Genomic DNA, 16,869 nt, shown 5'->3' on the forward strand with positions numbered 1-16,869 from the left:
CGCAGGGGCTGCCCTCCTCGTTCTGCCTCACCAGCCCCGGAGACCCCCTGGCTGGGATACAGCCTGAGATGGTCGTGGCTCCCAGCCACGGAGCCCTCCCCGCCAGGCCAGGACTGGGCCCCACATCACTTCATCTGGTCCTCCAGCTGGTTAGTTGTTGAAGCCCACTTTGGGGTTGAGGCAGCTTCGGCTCAGAGACGTGAAGCTGCTTACCCTCTCCTTCTTCAAGGTCACGCAGCTTCTCAGTGACAAAGCCAGGGCGTGTGGGGGGGTGGGCTGGAGGTGAGGGTCTACCTCCCAAGCCTGGGTCCTCCCTCCTATGCTAGAGACAGAGTGTTTGCAAAGTTTCAGAGGCCCAGTGAGCATTCCATAAACAGCAGTGGTTGTCGTCTCAGGAGGAGAGAGCAGCCCCGGAGGCCCACGGGATGGGGAAGAGTCTTCGAGGAACCATCTCCCTGGAGAATCCATTCCCAGAAACTGAGAACGGGCAGGTGGCAAAGGCTATGGGTCAAATGGCTTTGGGTCTCTGGGTCCCCCACCCTACAGACACCCTGCCATCTGTGGGACCATCTGGGAGTCCTGCAAGTGTCCTCTCCAGCATATGTGGGCCAAGGGGAGTGAGTTTGAGTTTCCAGAGAGATTTTTATTGAGATCTAAGGTACATACAGTAAAATACAAACCTTAAGTGATGAATGTTTACCTGTGTATACACCTTTGCAGTTGCCACCCAGACCATGTCTAGGATATTTTCATCATCCCAGGCAGTTCCCTCCCGTCTCTTGCCAGTCAGTACCGCCTTCCCAAAGGCACACACTGATATGATTTCTGTCACCATAGATTAGTTTTTCCTGTATTTGTATTGCACCTGAATGGAATCTTATGGTATATGCTCCTTTGTGTCTGACTTCTGTTGCTGAGCACAATGCTTTTCTCTGCACTGACGATGTTGCCTTACCAATGTACCACAGCTTATCTGTTCACCACTGAAGGACATTTGGGGCATTTCCAGTATTGAACTATGATGAGCAAAGCTGGCAAAGTGCCGTTGAACAGTTTGGAGTGGGAGGGCAGAGAGGAGGTGGAGGAGGATGAAAGGGGCACAGAGAAACTTCTGGAGGTAATGGATACGTTCATTATAAATTGATTGTGGTGATGGCTTCCTGGGTGTATATTTATATCAAAACTTACCAAACTGTACACCTTAAATATGTGTGGCTTATTACGTGTCAATTACACCTTAATAAATCTGTTTTTAAAAGTGATAAACAGGGGACTTCCCTGGTGGCGCAGTGGTTAAGAATCTGCCTGTCTGGGCTTCCCTGGTGGCGCAGTGGTTGAGAGTCCGCCTGCCGATGCAGGGGACACGGGTTCGTGCCCCGGTCTGGGAAGATCCCACATGCCGCGGAGCGGCTGGGCCCGTGAGCCATGGCCGCTGGGCCTGCGCGTCCGGAGCATGTGCTCCGCAACGGGAGAGGCCACGGCAGTGAGAGGCCCGCGTACCGCAAAAAAAAAAAAAGAATGCCTGTCAGTGCAGGGGACATGGGTTCGATCCCTGGTCCTGGAAGATCCCACATGCCGAGGAGCAACTAAGCCCATGCGCCACAACTACTGAGCCTACGCTCTAGAGCCCTCGAACCACAACTACTGGGCCCGTGTGCCACAACTACTGAAGCCCGCGCACCTAGAGCCTGTGCTCTGCAACAAGAGAAGCCACCGCAATGAGAAGCCTGCGCACTGCAACGAAGAATAGCCCCCGCTCGCTGCAACTAGAGAAAGCCCTCATGCAGCAACGAAGACCCAACGCAGCCAAAAATAAATAAATACATTTATTGAAAAAAGTGATCAGCAGCCCTTAGATATTGTTTTAGCCACGTGATTCTTTATTCACAAAAAAGTTTATAGGAAGCTCAATATGTAACAGAGATGAAGCCAGAGCTGCTTCTGTTAACTGGTGGGGTGGGGTTTCTGGGCCCTACGTACTCAGCTTCTCCCCTGCCCCTCCCGGTGCCCCTGAGGCATCTCCCCAGGGTTTCGCAGAAGTCAGTTTGAAAAACACTGGCCCAGAGGGTCTCTGATGGCCCTGCAGGTTCTGGGTGTTGATGATACAAGAACCTCCAGGCCTGGGTCTGGGCTTCCTGCCAGTCTCTACACTTCATCACAGTATGGGTCTTACACACAACTATGTTCTATTGCACTACCTATGCGACAAGCACCCACTCACCTGACCCCTCAGCCAACAGTCACCTCCCCAGCAAAGTGTAATGGGGGCCCCCAGGGAGCCTTAATGCACCTTCATCTGGGCTCCAGCTGCTTCCCATGCTGGCTCTCACCCACTGTGCTGCCTTTGGCTGTTGTTATCTGTCCATCCACCACTGAAACCTCTGTGCCTGGGTCACAGTGTCCAGCACCAGGCCTGGCCCAAGGCAGGCACTCAGCACAGGTTGATTGAACGGGCCTCAGCTCAGCCCCTCCTGGACCATGCTGAGCAGGGTCCAATGTCTTTCCTTGACTCTCTAAGGGCCTCAGTCACCTGGCCCTCGATCAGCTCTCTAGCTTCATCTCCTTCGCTCCTCATCCCACCTGCTTCAGCCACTGGCCTCCTTGCTGCTCCTCAGAAGTGTCAGGAATGCTCCCCACTTGGGGTCTTATCACTTGCTGCTCCTTCTGCCTGAATCCTCTTCTTCACTATATTTATTTAGCATTTTTCTTTTTTTCCATTTTATTATTTTTTTAACATCTTTATTGGAGTATAATTGCTTTACAATGGTGTGTTAGTGTCTGCTGTATAACAAAGTGAATCAGCTGTATGTATACATATATCCCCATAACCCCTCCCTCTTGCGTCTCCTCCCACCCTCCCTTCTTCACTATGTTTAATTGGCTCCTCTCTCACCGCATGCAGACATCTGCCCAAACATCACCTTCTTAGCTAGGCCTCCCCTGACCTAAAGTACCTCCTCCTACCCATCACGTTCTATCCCCTAGCCCACCTTACTTTATTTTCCTAGTACTTACTACTACCTGACTGTCAGGGAGTCCCCTCCGTGCCCCGTGCCATGGGGAATCAAAGCACCATCTGTGCTGGGGCAGGGGCTCCCTGAAGCCACGTACTTCCTGCTCTTTCTAAGCAAGGTATAACTAGTTTGGTTCGCAGTGAGAAGGATTTAGGTTAGACAGGAATATGCCTCTTTTCTCCCACATGTCACAGTAATGAACACACTGTGAGATCACGGTCCTACTCCCCCATCACACTGAGTTGGTCAGTAACATCTGATTCATCTGTGTTCCCAGGGTGGGGCATTGGGTCTTCCCTAGGAAATGAATGAATGAATCACTGCTGAGAATAAACAAATGGATGTAAATCGATTCATTCATTCATCAAATATTTCTTGAGCAACTACTATGTACCAGACATTTTTTAAAGTGCTGGACATACAAACTGACAAAATTTTGCCCTCATGTATCTTATGCTCTAGTTGGAGAGACAGACAATGAGCAGATATTATATAACTGTTGGGAGAAGCAATCTGCTGTGGGCTCTGAGTCCCTGCAGGTTCTTGCTGGGCATGCCAAGAAAGCAAGGCTCTGAAAGCTCTTTACCCAGGCCATTTCTAAGGGTTTGTTTTTGCAGCAAGCAACCTTGAGGGTTGGGAAAAGAACAGGAAAAACAAGCAACCGGAAAAAGGACAGGCATGCCTACCACTCACTGTTTTACAGTGTTTGAATTTCTAACCTCTGTGTTCCTCTCCTATAAGGCCATCCACGAGGTGTACAGGCAAACATGATGGGTGGGTCCTTTGCAGGGCTTGCGGGACGTGGGGAAAATGACACAAACAAAGGTAAAGCCACAGCTGCTGCTTTTACCTTGAGTAATAATGTCCTTTGTCCCTTACCCAGGAGTTTCATGTCTTCTGCAGCATCCATGAAAAGGTAACAGACTATTACTAAACAGTAATAAAGAGTAACAGTTTATTAGTTTGTAAAATCTCAGGTGCTGCCCAGTTCTAGTCAATATGTGAAGTGCTATTGAGAAAACTGAGCAGAAAAGGGGAGAGAGGGATTATGGGAGGGCTTGCTTTTTTAGATAGGGTCGTTAAGAAAGCCCCCTCTGATGAGGTGACATTGCAGCAGAAACCTGAATAAAGTGAGGAAACAAGCCATGTGACTATTTGGGAGGAGAGCATTTCAGCCAGAGGGAACCACAGGGACAGGGGTCCTACAGCCGTTGTTAGAGGGAGAAGGGCAGAAGATGAGGCCAGAGAGACTGTCCGGGGCCAGAACCCACAGAGCCTCAAAGGCCCCGTAAGGCATTTGCAATGTACCTGAGCGAGAGGAGAACTATTGATGGGTTTTGACCAGAGAAGGGGCCTGCTCTGATTTCTCTTTTTAAAGGATGACTCCGATTGCTGTGTGGAGAATCGCCAGTAGCCCTGGAGACCAGGGTGGAAGCAGGGAGCCAGTGAGAAAGCTCTTACAGTAGACCTGGTGAAAGAGGAGAGTGGCTTCTCCTGGTGGTGGGGTGGAGGTGGTGAGAAATGGTCGGCTTCTTGCATTTTAAGAATAGAACCCACAGGCTTGCTTACGGATTGATTGTGAGGTGCGGGGAAGAGGAGTCAAGAATACCCAAGATTTTGTTCTGAGCAGCTGCAAGGACGGAGTCAACTGAGATGGAGAAGATGTGTGAGGGACAGGTTCGGAAGGAATCAATAGCACCTTGAATGAGCACGAATGAATGAAAATGAATAACTGAATCACTGAATATCTTCTTTCTCCCAGTCGTGAAATAAAAGTCTTGTGCCTCAGGCAGCACCCTATGTGCCTAGAGCCAGCGGTGGAACCTCCCCTCGGAAAAGGCGGTAGTGGTTCCTTTAAGAAGGTCCTGCCCCGCCCCCCACGAGGTCCTGCCCAAGCACTATCACGTGACCCGCGATTACGCACACGGGGTGGGCCACTGGGTGGTTTGAAAGCCCGGCGCTCACCGCACGAGCGGCGGTTCGGCCTGTCCCTGGGATGTCGGTGTTGCGGCCGCTGGACAAACTGCCTGGCCTGAACACGGCCACCATCTTGGTAGGCGTCAGCAGCCCAGATTATCCCGCCCGCCTTTCCTCCCAGGCTGTGCCTCAGCCGCCAGGTCCCCCGCGCTCTCTGAGGTGCTGGCGTGGGCTATTCTGGCTGGGGTGTGGTGGGCCGGAGAGCCACACTCTGAACCAATCGGAGTAGCCGCCCTTCTGAGGCTGAGGGACGTCCCCACCAATAAGTGCGCAGTTTCTGATTGATGGGGCGGCTGGGCGGGGCGACCGCGCGCAGGGCGGGGTGCCGGGTGTCCAAAACTCGGTTTTCCCGCGTAGAGGGATCGGACCTCCGGGAGAGACGAGGCCTTTCCAGGAAGGGTCCGGGGAGGTAGTGAGTGCTTTCCGGACAGGACCGGAGAGGGTGCAAACCTCGGGCCCTCTGCCGGAGTCCTCTCGGTAAAAGGGTGCCTCGCGCGCTGGAGCCAGAATCTTGGGTTCGCGGCAGTCCGGGCCCTCCAGCGGGACTGCTGTGTCCAGGTATCAGTCGGTCGCCTTCTCTCTCTGGGCAGCTGGTGGGCACGGAGGATGCTCTTCTGCAGCAGCTGGCCGAAGCGATGCTCAAGGAGGATTGCACATCGGAGCTGAAGGTGTAAGTAGCCTTATGCTGGGGGTGTCCGATCGCTGGCCTGGGCTCAAGGAAGAGCGGGGTTGGCTGTAGGGGGACCACCAGAGAGGCGGGCACAGGTGGAGCCGGTTGACCAACCCCTCAGAGACTCCGTCCTAACGCGTGATCTGTCCCCGTCCAAAGGCCTCCTCCATCACTGTCACACAGTTTTTCTGTTTTCCTCTAGCACTTGTCACTATAAGAAGTTGCCATGTTTCTTTACTTGTTTCCAGTCTGCCACCCCTAGGGACCAAGGTCAGCCCCTTGAGGGCAGGGACTTTGACTTTTGCTCATTGGTGAATCCCCAGTGCCTTGAGCAATACTTGGCACAGAGTACATGCTCAGATAACCCCCAAATTTGGAGAAAAAGTAACTAAAGTATATTTTGTTTTCCTTTTTCTAACTGAGAGGGAGTAGAAACAGCTGCTGGCAGGAGTCAAGTGACTGAATACGTGTGGGTGTCATTCTCCCTGATAAAGATTATGTTCCCTTATTCTACCTAGTATGGGGCATTTCCAATTCCCACAGAGGAAATACCCTCTGGATTTGGATCATTCTCCTTCAACGTAATCTTTCCCTCAAAATAAAGATTGTTCATATGTCCATCTGTGCTCTACCTATGTTGCCAGGCTCTTTGGCTATAGAACACCAAGCACAATAACCAATAATCTCAAACCCATAGCTCAGAAATTGGAAAGGATAAAAAAAAAATTAATTTGGGACTTCCCTGGTGGTCCAGTGGTTGGGACTTTGCGCTTCCGCTGCAGGGGGCACGGGTTTGATCCCTGGTCCAGGAACTAAGATCCCGAATGCCATGGGGCAAGGCCAAAAAAAGAAAAAGTCAAAAAAATTAATTTAAATAGCATCAGAGTAAATGGAAAATGTGGACAAAATTGCCTACATTCAGCAAGATGGAAACCATTGGCAAAAAAGAGTCACATGACATGCAAAAAATCTGATGAAGAACCCACTCTGGGGAAAGGGGAAGAAAGCTCCTTTTTGAGTGCTCTGTGCCATTGAGCAATTTAATAGGAACATGAATTTTTTAAAGAAGTGTTCAAAGACCAAATAATAACACAACAGAATGAGAGGAAAAGGGAGGTTGCAGAGCTAAGGACAAAAAAGGTGAAAAATAATACCATATGAGATCTATCTAATAAATACATAGAAACAGCAAGGATCAGAGTAGATGTGGTTAAAGACTTAATTATTTACAAAGAAGAAAGATTTGAGAAAATTACAGCAAAAGTATTTGAAGTGTAGTAGAAGACTTCCCTGGAATGAGTGAAGAGTTGAATTTGTCCATTAAAAAGGGTACAATTTTACTTCTGAAGTAAATAATTCTTCAGACTTTTAGGTAGGGGAAGCAAATCACCCATATGGTCATCTGTTCATTCTGTTGTCAAGTATTTTCGGCTCTCTGCATTTGTAGTATTTGGCAGGAACTAGGTTTGACCTTTTGTGGTTATGTGGAGCCACATGACTAGTTCTGGCCAATGAGTTGTGAGCAAAAATGATTGTCTCTTTATTGCTGAAGCATTTAGTTGCCAGTGAGAGACCTTCCTCAGTACGCTTTGTCTCTCTCATGTTCTAGAGTGGCAACTTCATTAGCTGAGGTCCGAAGTTGTGGTTAGAGCAAAATATAAATGTATATAATAATACCATTAATAATAGCAATATAAATTACATTTGTAAGTTTTGTCCAAATGGTAAGGTAGATTATAAGAATGCTAATTTTCTCACTTTTCTTAATAATAGAGAATCAATCCCATATAGGTAGAATGAAAACTGTTAAAAATGATACCAACTTACTCATTTATTCCATAATCTTTTTTTAATTGGGTTCTTTGAGGAAATAACTTCTTGTGATTAAAAAATAATTTATCCAAAGTTCATCTTTTTTTTCAGTTCTACTTTAGTTATTTTGCTTCCACTAAATTCAGATAAAATTAATACTATTATCCTATTTTTATTTATTTTTATTTTTTGGCCGCACCATGCCCCTTGCGGGTTCTTAGTTCCCCGACCAGGGATTGAACCTGGGCCACGGCAGTGAAAGCGCTACATCCTAACCACTGGACTTCCAGGGAACTCCCTCCTATTTTTCGATTACATCTACTGTATTCTGGTGTCTGAATGTGTATACATTGTGTACATGGAGAGATGTTTAGAAAAATGTTCTAATGTTAATAGTAGTTATTTCTAGGTAACTGAACTTTTAGGAGTATGTGTTTCTTTTTTAACTTTTGTGTTTTGTATACTTTTTGGTATTCTTAAATTATAAGCTGAGGGGTGGGGGGCAGATGAGTAATAGTCATATGTGGAAATGGGCAGAAGTAGAGGATTCAAAAAAACCCTTCAGGTGGGTATTTGACAATCTGAGACTAAGTCCAGACAAGAATGATGAGGGTGACTTACCCAAGGTCACATAGCTTATAATTGGCAGACCTGGGATTTGGGGCCACTTCTGTCTTACTCCAAAGAGCTTCAATCTTAACACCTGAACTTCACAGTCCAACACCCTCCGCCGCTTCTGAGCCTGGTCTCCCTCTCAGCATGCAGTGTAGATGTCTAGCCTCATGCCATCTTATATCCAAAACTCCCTCTTGCCAAGGCAGTTACTAAACTTTCTGGCAGGGAGAGTAGAGCAGGAGTCATCTGGATAGGACCAGCTCTGCCCTGCCCCTGTGCTCACCTGAAAAGTCTTGCTTCAGGTGAATAGGAGAGGAGCTCTTGACAGCCTCTTCCCCGTGACGGGCGGCATGTGAACAGTCATTGTGATGTGGGTACGTATTTAGTCCTGCAATTTCTTGTTTTTCAGCCACTTGGCAAAGTCCCTCCCTCTGCCCTCCAATGTGAATCGGCCCCGAATTGACTTGATTGTGTTCGTGGTCAACCTTCACAGCAAACACAGGTGAGAGCCAGAGGATGGGGGCTGCCGGGCTCAGGTAGACCTGGCGCGGGGATGTGCTGGGACAGTGGCCTCACTTGTGATGGGAAGGAGAGGAGACAGGGAGAGGCTGCCTGGGGTTAACTTAGACGGTGAGGAGGGGGGAGCCAGTGGCCAATGCAAGATGTTTAAAAGACACTGATAAAGGCCAGCAGTGTCATCTGTCATTTGGCTCTCTAAGGCCTACTGTGTATCCCCGACAGCAGGCACAGACATGAATGAAACAGACCCTGTCCTCAAGGTCCATTAGGGGAGGAGGCTAGACTTTTGAACAGACAGTTACAGTACCTGCGATGGGTACTGTAAAAGGAAGGAAGCATGGGGCTGTGAGAGCCCAAACAAGACCTCTGACTCTCAGGACTGAGGTCAGGCTAGACTTCCCGGTGGAGGTGACATTTAAGTAGACACCTGAGAGATGGTGAGAAATTAGCCAGGGAAAGATGAAAGTGAGCAGAATGTTCCAGGTGGAGGGTTAATGCAAAGGGCAGGAGGCGTGTGTGTGTTCGGAGGACTGTTGAGGCCTGTGCAGCATCAGAGCCAGTCTAGCGTGGGGCCGTGGCAGTGGCAGCATGGGGGTTGCTGATGCTGGTGGCCTGATCCGGTCTCCCTATGGTGCTGGCAACCCTGGGGACAGGACTGCAGCCAGCCTAGGGAGTACAGAAGAAAAGTCTGCCCTCTCCCTCCTGGGTGACAGCAGGCTAAGAGCAGGACACAGGGTCCAGCACAGAAACCAAGGCAGATACCTGGGCCTGTGGTAGGGATCAAGGGAAGGATGTGGTGGAAACACCTGGTCCGGGAGGATTCCACGTGCTGCGGAGCGGCTGGGCCCGTGAGCCATGGCCGCTGAGCCTGCGCGTCCGGAGCCTGTGCTCCGCAACGGGAGAGGCCGCAACAGTGAGGGGTCCGCGTACCGCAAAAAAAAAAAAAAAAAAAGATATGAAAGGACAAAGTATTCCTCTAGGGCTGTTTCCTGTCACCCTCCTCTCGTTCTCTGGCCTCTCTGGGAGCAGAGGCGGGGCGGGTTCTGCTTTCTCTGTTGTGAGGTTTGTCCTCTGCTTTGTCCTCTCGCCCTGGCCACTGCAGCCTCCGGAATGTTGAGGAGTCCCTGCGCCATGTGGACGCCACCTTCTTCCTGGGGAAGGTGAGCTTCCTCGCCACAGGCGGTAAGTGCATCCCTCCCCCGCCGCTCACCCCCTCCCTCGCCAACCCAGGGCAGGCTGCAGCTGGGCCTGTGGTGGACTCCTTGCAAAGGCAGCCTGGGTGATGGAAAACACATGCATTTTGGAATCTGATGTTGTCAGTCTTTATAAAGCAAATCTGAGCTGATCCGTCTGCCAAGTTAATTCCGCTGAGATAACGGCTTAGAGGTGCCTAGTGGCTCTCTGTGGCTTTCAGAGTAAAATCCAAACTCCTGTAAAGGCACAAAGTATTTTGCAGTTTGGCCCCTGCTTCCTGTCTTATCTCCTATTACTCTTCCCCTCTTTGGCTCAGCTTACAGTTCTCTGAAACTTGGTAATATTAACAGTGGAAATAATAATAGCTACCCTATATTGATCACTCACAATAGACCAGACACTGTCCTAAGTGCTTTGTTTCTATATTACTTAATCTTCACGACAGGTACTACTGTAGTAGGTACTATTTTCTCTGTTTTGCAGCAGAGGAAACTGTGGTCACGAGGTTAGGTAACTTGCCCAAGGCCCCGCAGCTGAGCAGTGGTAGAGCAGAGATTCACACGTAGAGAGTCATATTCCAGAGCCCATGCCTTTAGTGATTGTACCATGTGGCTTCTCTCAAATACTTTTTCCTCTTCTTTATCTCGCTAACCCCTATTTTCTGCCTCCTGGGGGACCTGACCAGCCCTGCAGTCTGGGCCCTCAGGGTATGCATCCCACACATGCCTCTGTCAGAGACTCCTAACCCTTCCACCTACACTGACGGTGAGCCTGCCCGGCCAGCTGCACTGCGAGCTCCTTGCAGGAAGGGCCTGGCGCAGATCATTCTCAGTAAGCACTGGTGGATAAATGGACACCAGGTCACTTCTGTGTGTTCATTCATTGAATCTCGATAGTAACTCAGCAGGGTAGGGGTCGTTACTATCCTCATTTCACAGATGAGGAAATTCGTGTTTTTACTGAGGACTCTCTCCAAGCCCCTTCAGCCTATTTTCTGATTTGATGATCTTGACTGCCCTGAAGAGAAGGTAGAACAGGCTTGTCACCCCACTGACTAGTAAGAAACGGAGGCCCAGAGAGGGGAAATGAACTACTTGGCCCAGTGCTTCCTAGATCACAGTCATGAAGGTAGAGATTACAGGCCGTGGCTTCTTTGCAGCTGGGCGGGAGAGCCACTGCAGCATTCACCGGAACACCGTCATGAAGCTGGCCCACACCTACCGGAGCCCCCTGCTCTTCTGCGACCTGGAGGTGAGGACCCCAAGCACGCGGGTTGAGGGGTGGGGCAGTCAGCACACAGTGGCCATGGCAGGGATGCTCCTTGGAGGCTCGCTGAGTACCCTGGTGAAGGGGGTCCTGATATGGAGACAAGATCCTCATTTGAATCCTGGCTCTTCTGCTCGCCGTCCTTGGGTGGGTCACCGTAAGCCTTGGGTGGGTCACTGAAAGCCTTGGGTTCGCACATGTAAAGTAGGGTGATGCTCCGTGTACATCTTGAGCTCTGCTCATACACCAGGCGCCATCACCTCTTGCTTTTGCGTCGTTCTCTCTACTCGTAACTAAGTCTTGTGTGTGTACCTGTGGGTCCATGTTAATATCTCACTTCCCTGCTGGGGTTAAGTGCTGTGAGGCCAGGCATCTTGTCTGCCTCATTAACCAGCAGTGAAGGTGCCCAGTGTCCCCCTTACATCCCTGGATTGCAGACCTTGTCTGGTCCCAGCCTGGGGCAGGGGGTCTAGCAGGCAGCAGAAGGGGAGGCTGGGTAGGTGGGCAGGTGCTTGGATGGATACATGTGATATTAGTTCTGCCCTGACTTGCTTGTGTGGGTGTTTCTCACGAGGTGAATGCTCATTGTGGGGTCAGCACAGCAGATTTCTATTTTGCTGTTGAATTTTGCTCTTCAGCCTCTCTTTGTGTGGTACGGAACCTGATGACTTTTTGCTAAAGGGTCCTCAGCAGGAGTTGATGCTGCTGCCTCTGGGCTCCCAGGGCCTGGGCTGCCCCACCCGCACACCAGGCCTGCTCAGTTGGTTTTGAGATTCGTTTTAAAGATTTGTGTTTCTGCTCTGTTCTGGGTCTTGCACCTGTTCCCAAAAGCAAAGTGATGTCGTAAGAGGGAACTGAGTCAGTATGTGGTCCCTCATCACCAAGGGTTCTTACTCTGGGGTCTGTGGACCCCTCTGGTCGGAAGGGAGAACAATTCAGGGGATTTGCAGACCTGGACGAGGAAAAAAAATTACTTCTTGTTTTCACTAACCTCTAAAAGAAATTTATCATTGTGAATGTAGGCAAGAGATGTCAGTAGTATTAGCAGAACCTGTGACTGTTAGCAGTAGAAGCGGCAGACGTTGCCATGTCCCATGGGGATTGGGGCAGGTCTCATTACTACTCCGACACTGCAGAAGTCATTAGACCTGCCCTAGATCTCATTCGGCGCATCAGTTAAGATGTACAAATTTGTGTTTCACATTTGATGACTATTTTAAGAACCCCGACTAGACCGATGCTCTGATCTCACAGGTAGGACCTGAGGCCCGGGGCACCGCTGAGGAGCCTGTCCCTGCAGGCTTTCCTCACAACAGGAGAGGCGAGACGTGCTCACAGTCACACAGCTAGGAAGTCAGCGAAGAGCCAGGTTGGCGTGCAGCTGCCCCTTTCCTGTCTTAGCGGGCTGACTGTGTGGCTTTGAACAAGTCGACCCACCCCAACACACGCACACACACGCACACGCACACACACGCACACGCACACAGCCTGCCCTCTCTTGGCTCTGAAGGGGAATCGCCATCTTTGCTCCACAGCAGAGGTGCGCGTGGTGCTGCAGTTCTGTGTGTGGCCATGAGGTGGCAGGCTGTAGCAGGTCCTGGGTTGTCCTCTAGCCTGAGAACTTCTCTCAAAAAAAGGTCTGGGGAAAAAAAAAAAAAAAAAAGGTCTGGGGCCGACTTTCTATTTCCAGCCAGCAGCAGCCCTGCTGAGAACCTAGACCTGGCATTCTCTCACACAAAGCACCCAGTGTCTGGACGGTCAACACTCCTCGTACCGCTGTCGTCCCGTTCGGGGCACCCTCCTCCGCTTAATCGACTTGGAGCCTCACCACATTCTGAGGCCTTTGCGTGGCAGGAATTATTAGCCCCGTTTTACATATGAGGAAACACCCAGGGAGGTGTGGGATTCGCCCAGTGAAATTATTTCCCAGCTCCGCTGATCGGGCCCTGTGCTGGTCCCTGAGAACACAAATGCCTCAGATATTGGCCCTGCCTCTCAGAGTCAAGCAAAATAGAACGACATGTAACATACGCAGCAGGAGAAGGATTTGCAGAGCTTTGGAAGCCTGGCAGTGGAATTCAGCCATTCCTTCCTGTAGGTGACGGGGCGTCATGATAGGGTCAGAAGTGGGATTTGCGGGCCACGTCTCTGAAGTATGATGTGTGGATGGGAGGAGGCCTGGCCACAGGCAGGAGGCCTTGGGACGAGGCTGCTGCGGGAAGTGGACTGTGGAGTCCAAGTGAGAGCAGCAGCAGTTTGGAGGGACAGTTCAGAGGCAGAGGCCACAGAGCTCAGAGGACTTATTCAGCAAGTATTTCCGGACTTCCCTGGTGGCGCAGTGGTTAAGACTCTGCCTGCCAATGCAGGGGACACAGGTTCGAGCCCTGGTCCGGGAGGATCCCACATGCCACAGAGCAACTAAGCCCATGTGCCACAACTACTGAGCCTGCGCTCTAGAGCCTGCGAGCCACAACTACTGAAGCCCGCGTGCCACAACTACTGAAGCCCACGAGCCACAACTACTGAAGCCCACGTGCCTAGAGCCCATGCTTTGCAACAAGAGAAGCCACCGCAATGAGAAGCCCACGCACCGCAACGAAGAGTAGCCCCCGCTCGCCACAACTAGAGAAAGCCCACGCGCAGCAACGAAGACCCAATGCAGGCAAAATAAATACACTAATTAAAAAATAAATAAAACAAGTATTTCGTACATAACCTACAGTGCGCCGAGCATTGTTCTAGGCACTAGGGAAGCAGCATAGAGCCAGAACAGTTTTAAAACTCCCAGTTCTGTTCTCGTGGAGGAAACAAAGTGAGGAAGTAGAACGTATGGCGTGTTAGAGAATGGATGTGACCTGTCAGGTGGTGGTAAAGTGGCAAGATTTACATAGGGGTTGAAGGGGCTCACTAAAAAAAATGACCTGTAAGTAAAGACTTGAAGGAAGGCACCGTGGAGTCTCCTGGTGGAAAGGCCCACTAGGTTGGAGAAACAGCAAGTGCAAAGGCCCTGAGTTTGGAACTTGCCTGCTGTGTTCAAGGTCCACAGGGAGGCATGGGTGGCTGGAGCAGAGCTGTGAGAGACGAGTCAGAGTGACCGTGGGGCTTTGTGGGTCGTAGGACAGGTGGTGGCTTTCACTCTGAGTTAGACTGGAGCAATGGAAAGTGTGGGGCTGGGCGGGGGGAACACAGCCTGACTCGGGTTTTAAGTGGGTCCCTGCAACTGTTGGGAGGAGAGTGGACTGAAGGGAGACAGGGGCAGAAAGAAGGAGATGGGCCTGGGGACTGTGTCTGGAAGAGTTAAGAGTGGCCTGGGCTCAGTGGTGTCTGGGGAAGAGGGAGATGAGATGGTCTGTGATGCTGGGTGTTTCCAGGGCGGGGCCGACAGATGTGCTGATGGCCTGGATGTGAGACAGGAGAGGAAGAAGAGTCAAGGTCGACTCTGGAGTTTTCAGCCTGAGCAACTGGAAGGATGGGGTTGCCTGTGGCTGAGATGGGGGGCGACTGCAGTTTGGGGGGACTCCCAGGAACTCCGTCTTAGACACACTAAGACTGAGGAGTCTGTTAGATGTCTACACAGAAACCAAGCAGGCAGCGGCACGTGTGTGTCTAACATTCAGAGGAAAGGTCTGGAGATGCAGTTTGGGAATCCTCAGCAATTAGATGGTTTGAAGGTCACAGAGCTGGATGAGATCACCTGGGGACCGAGTGTGGGGGAAAGAGATGCAAAGGCCAAGCCCTGGGACCCCCAGCAGTTAGATGTCACACAGAGGAGGGAGCGGCCTGTGGGGTGAGAGGAGAAGCCGCGGAGGGTGGGGTCCTGGGAGCCAGGTGGAAAAGACTTGTCAAGGGGAGGGAGCAGCTGCGTCAGATTCTGCTGAGAGGAGACTCAGTGCGGATGAGGCCATGTGATGACGTCGCCTCTGGATTTAAAACCCAGGATGTCGTGGGTGGCAAATGGTGGAGGACGTGGGGATGCCTGATCACTAGCTTGGGTGACTGGGTGGATGGTGGCGCCCCTTCCCCAGTTAGAGAGGGAACAGGGGAAGGGGGAGATGCTTCTGAGGCCACCTGTTGGTCAGGGGAGAACATCTGAGCATCACTGTTTATTCCTCAACATTTCTAATGAGCACCTCATCTGCCCGCGCCATCTGATGCCAGGCCCTAGGACAGTCTTGTCACCCCTGCCTAATCCCACGGCTCCTCTGGGCCCGCCAGCCCTTCAGAGGCCCTGATATAGGAACCGTCTGTTGACAGTGCCTCCCTGTCCTCAGAAAGGGCCACTCTCTACCCACCCCTCCTTTCTACCCCTGTGAGCGTCTTTCTCAGACAGATCCCAGGTTGGGAAGCCTTTGGGGCCTACTGTACCCCAGCGTTGGTTGGGACTAGCCCTGGTTCAGATGCCAGCTCTGCAGGCACTAACTGTGTGCCTCTGGACAGTTGGCCTAACCTCGCCAGCCCAGCTTGCGGGGCCTTCATTTCTTCTGGAGCAAGGGTCATCGTCTCTGGTATCCCTGGAGGGTGTTTGAAGGATTCAGTAAACTAAGGTGGTTGGAAACGGCTCAGCGAGGTGTGGCGCGGACAAGGGCGTGGCCATGCTGGGCAGCGGTGCCCTGAGCTGTCCCCACATCTCAGCACCCCGCTCCCCTGGGCAGCCCGCGGAGCTGCTCCACGTGAGAGGAGCAGGCTCCTCACTGCTGTTCTCTGCTCTACCTCTGCAGATAGAAGACTTTCGAGCCACCATGGCGCAGCGCCTGGTCCGCATGCTGCAGATCTGCGCCGGCCATGTGCCCAGCGTCTCGGCCCTGAACCTGCTGTCCCTGCTGCAGAGCTCTGAGAACCCCTCCCTGGAGGACCTGTGAGGGCCACCAGCCCCCGGGCTGCCCCTCCCCAGGGCTTGGTGCCCGGCTCAGTAAACAGTCACTGTTGCCGGGGCTTGACAGGCCGGGGTCAGCAGGCAGTTGCCTCAGGGCCCAAAGTCCTCGAGCTCCAGCAGCACGTGCTGGGGGCAGGGGGTGGGGAGGGAGCCCAGCTGGTGGGACTGCAGCCCCCCTCCCCCTCCCACGCTCACTCCAGCAGAGCCCCAGGTCTTCGTCCATCTGACGTGTTCTCTTTCCACTTAAGACTTCAACCGAACAAAGGGTCCGTGGCTAAAAAAAGATTGAAAATCACTAGTCTCGTCCACCACTCTGATTTTGCAGATGAGCAAACTGACTCAGAACAATTAGGAGTCGGGTAGGGGGAGCTTGGACTCTGTGAGCCCAGTCTGACTCTGCATCCTGGCCTTGCCGTGCCTGGTTATAGGACCTGGTTGTTGCCTCTTGGGGCCTCAGTTTTCCCAGGTGTGAAATGGAGATTGTTCTACCTACCCTGTTGCGTTGTGAGGACTGTGTGACGTGGTGGAGGTGAAGTGCTTGAGGCTGTATGACTCTTGCGCTTGTCTGAGCGCCTGCTGTATTTCATAATAAACGTGTTGATGCTTACACAGTGCCAGGTGAGCACTCAGTGAACAGTTATTTGAACAATTATTTGAAATCACACAGAGCTAAGTTCAAAACCTGGTGCACATCCAGGAATTACACTGTGAAGTCTTAAGGTTGTGAGAATTCAGTGAGAGAATCTGAGGGCTGCTTTCTGGGTTGGCAGCAAGAGATTGTGCCATGACCATTGCTTTCCTTCTCCTTTGGGTCTCATTAGAATTTGTGGAAGTGCCGGGATTAGAATCCAGAAACCCTGGCAGCCAGATCTGGGCTCCGGCTGCTTCCCCGTGGCCGGCTGGGCACGCATGTGAGAGCTTGGGGGTGA

The 16,869-nt window shown here is 51.5% G+C and overlaps 1 protein-coding gene across 2 annotated transcripts; it reads left to right on the plus strand.

Moving 5' to 3' along the window:
• Positions 1-4,955: 4,955 nt before the first annotated feature.
• CENPM (centromere protein M) lies at positions 4,956-16,554 on the plus strand. 2 transcript variants are annotated; one of them, XM_060165286.1, is made up of 6 exons: positions 4,956-5,067; positions 5,582-5,661; positions 8,498-8,590; positions 9,710-9,789; positions 10,961-11,052; positions 15,786-16,554. In XM_060165286.1, the coding sequence occupies exons 1-6, from the start codon at positions 5,011-5,013 to the stop codon at positions 15,924-15,926; spliced, it is 543 nt and encodes a 180-aa protein (XP_060021269.1). In that variant the 5' UTR covers positions 4,956-5,010; the 3' UTR covers positions 15,927-16,554. The 2 variants fall into 2 exon arrangements, with proteins under 2 accessions (XP_060021269.1, XP_060021270.1); XM_060165287.1 differs by lacking the exon at positions 15,786-16,554 and adding an exon at positions 13,434-15,779.
• The last annotated feature ends 315 nt before the right edge of the window (positions 16,555-16,869 follow it).

Source organism: Lagenorhynchus albirostris, chromosome 11, assembly GCF_949774975.1.
Source record: "Lagenorhynchus albirostris chromosome 11, mLagAlb1.1, whole genome shotgun sequence".
NCBI lineage: Eukaryota > Metazoa > Chordata > Mammalia > Artiodactyla > Delphinidae > Lagenorhynchus > Lagenorhynchus albirostris.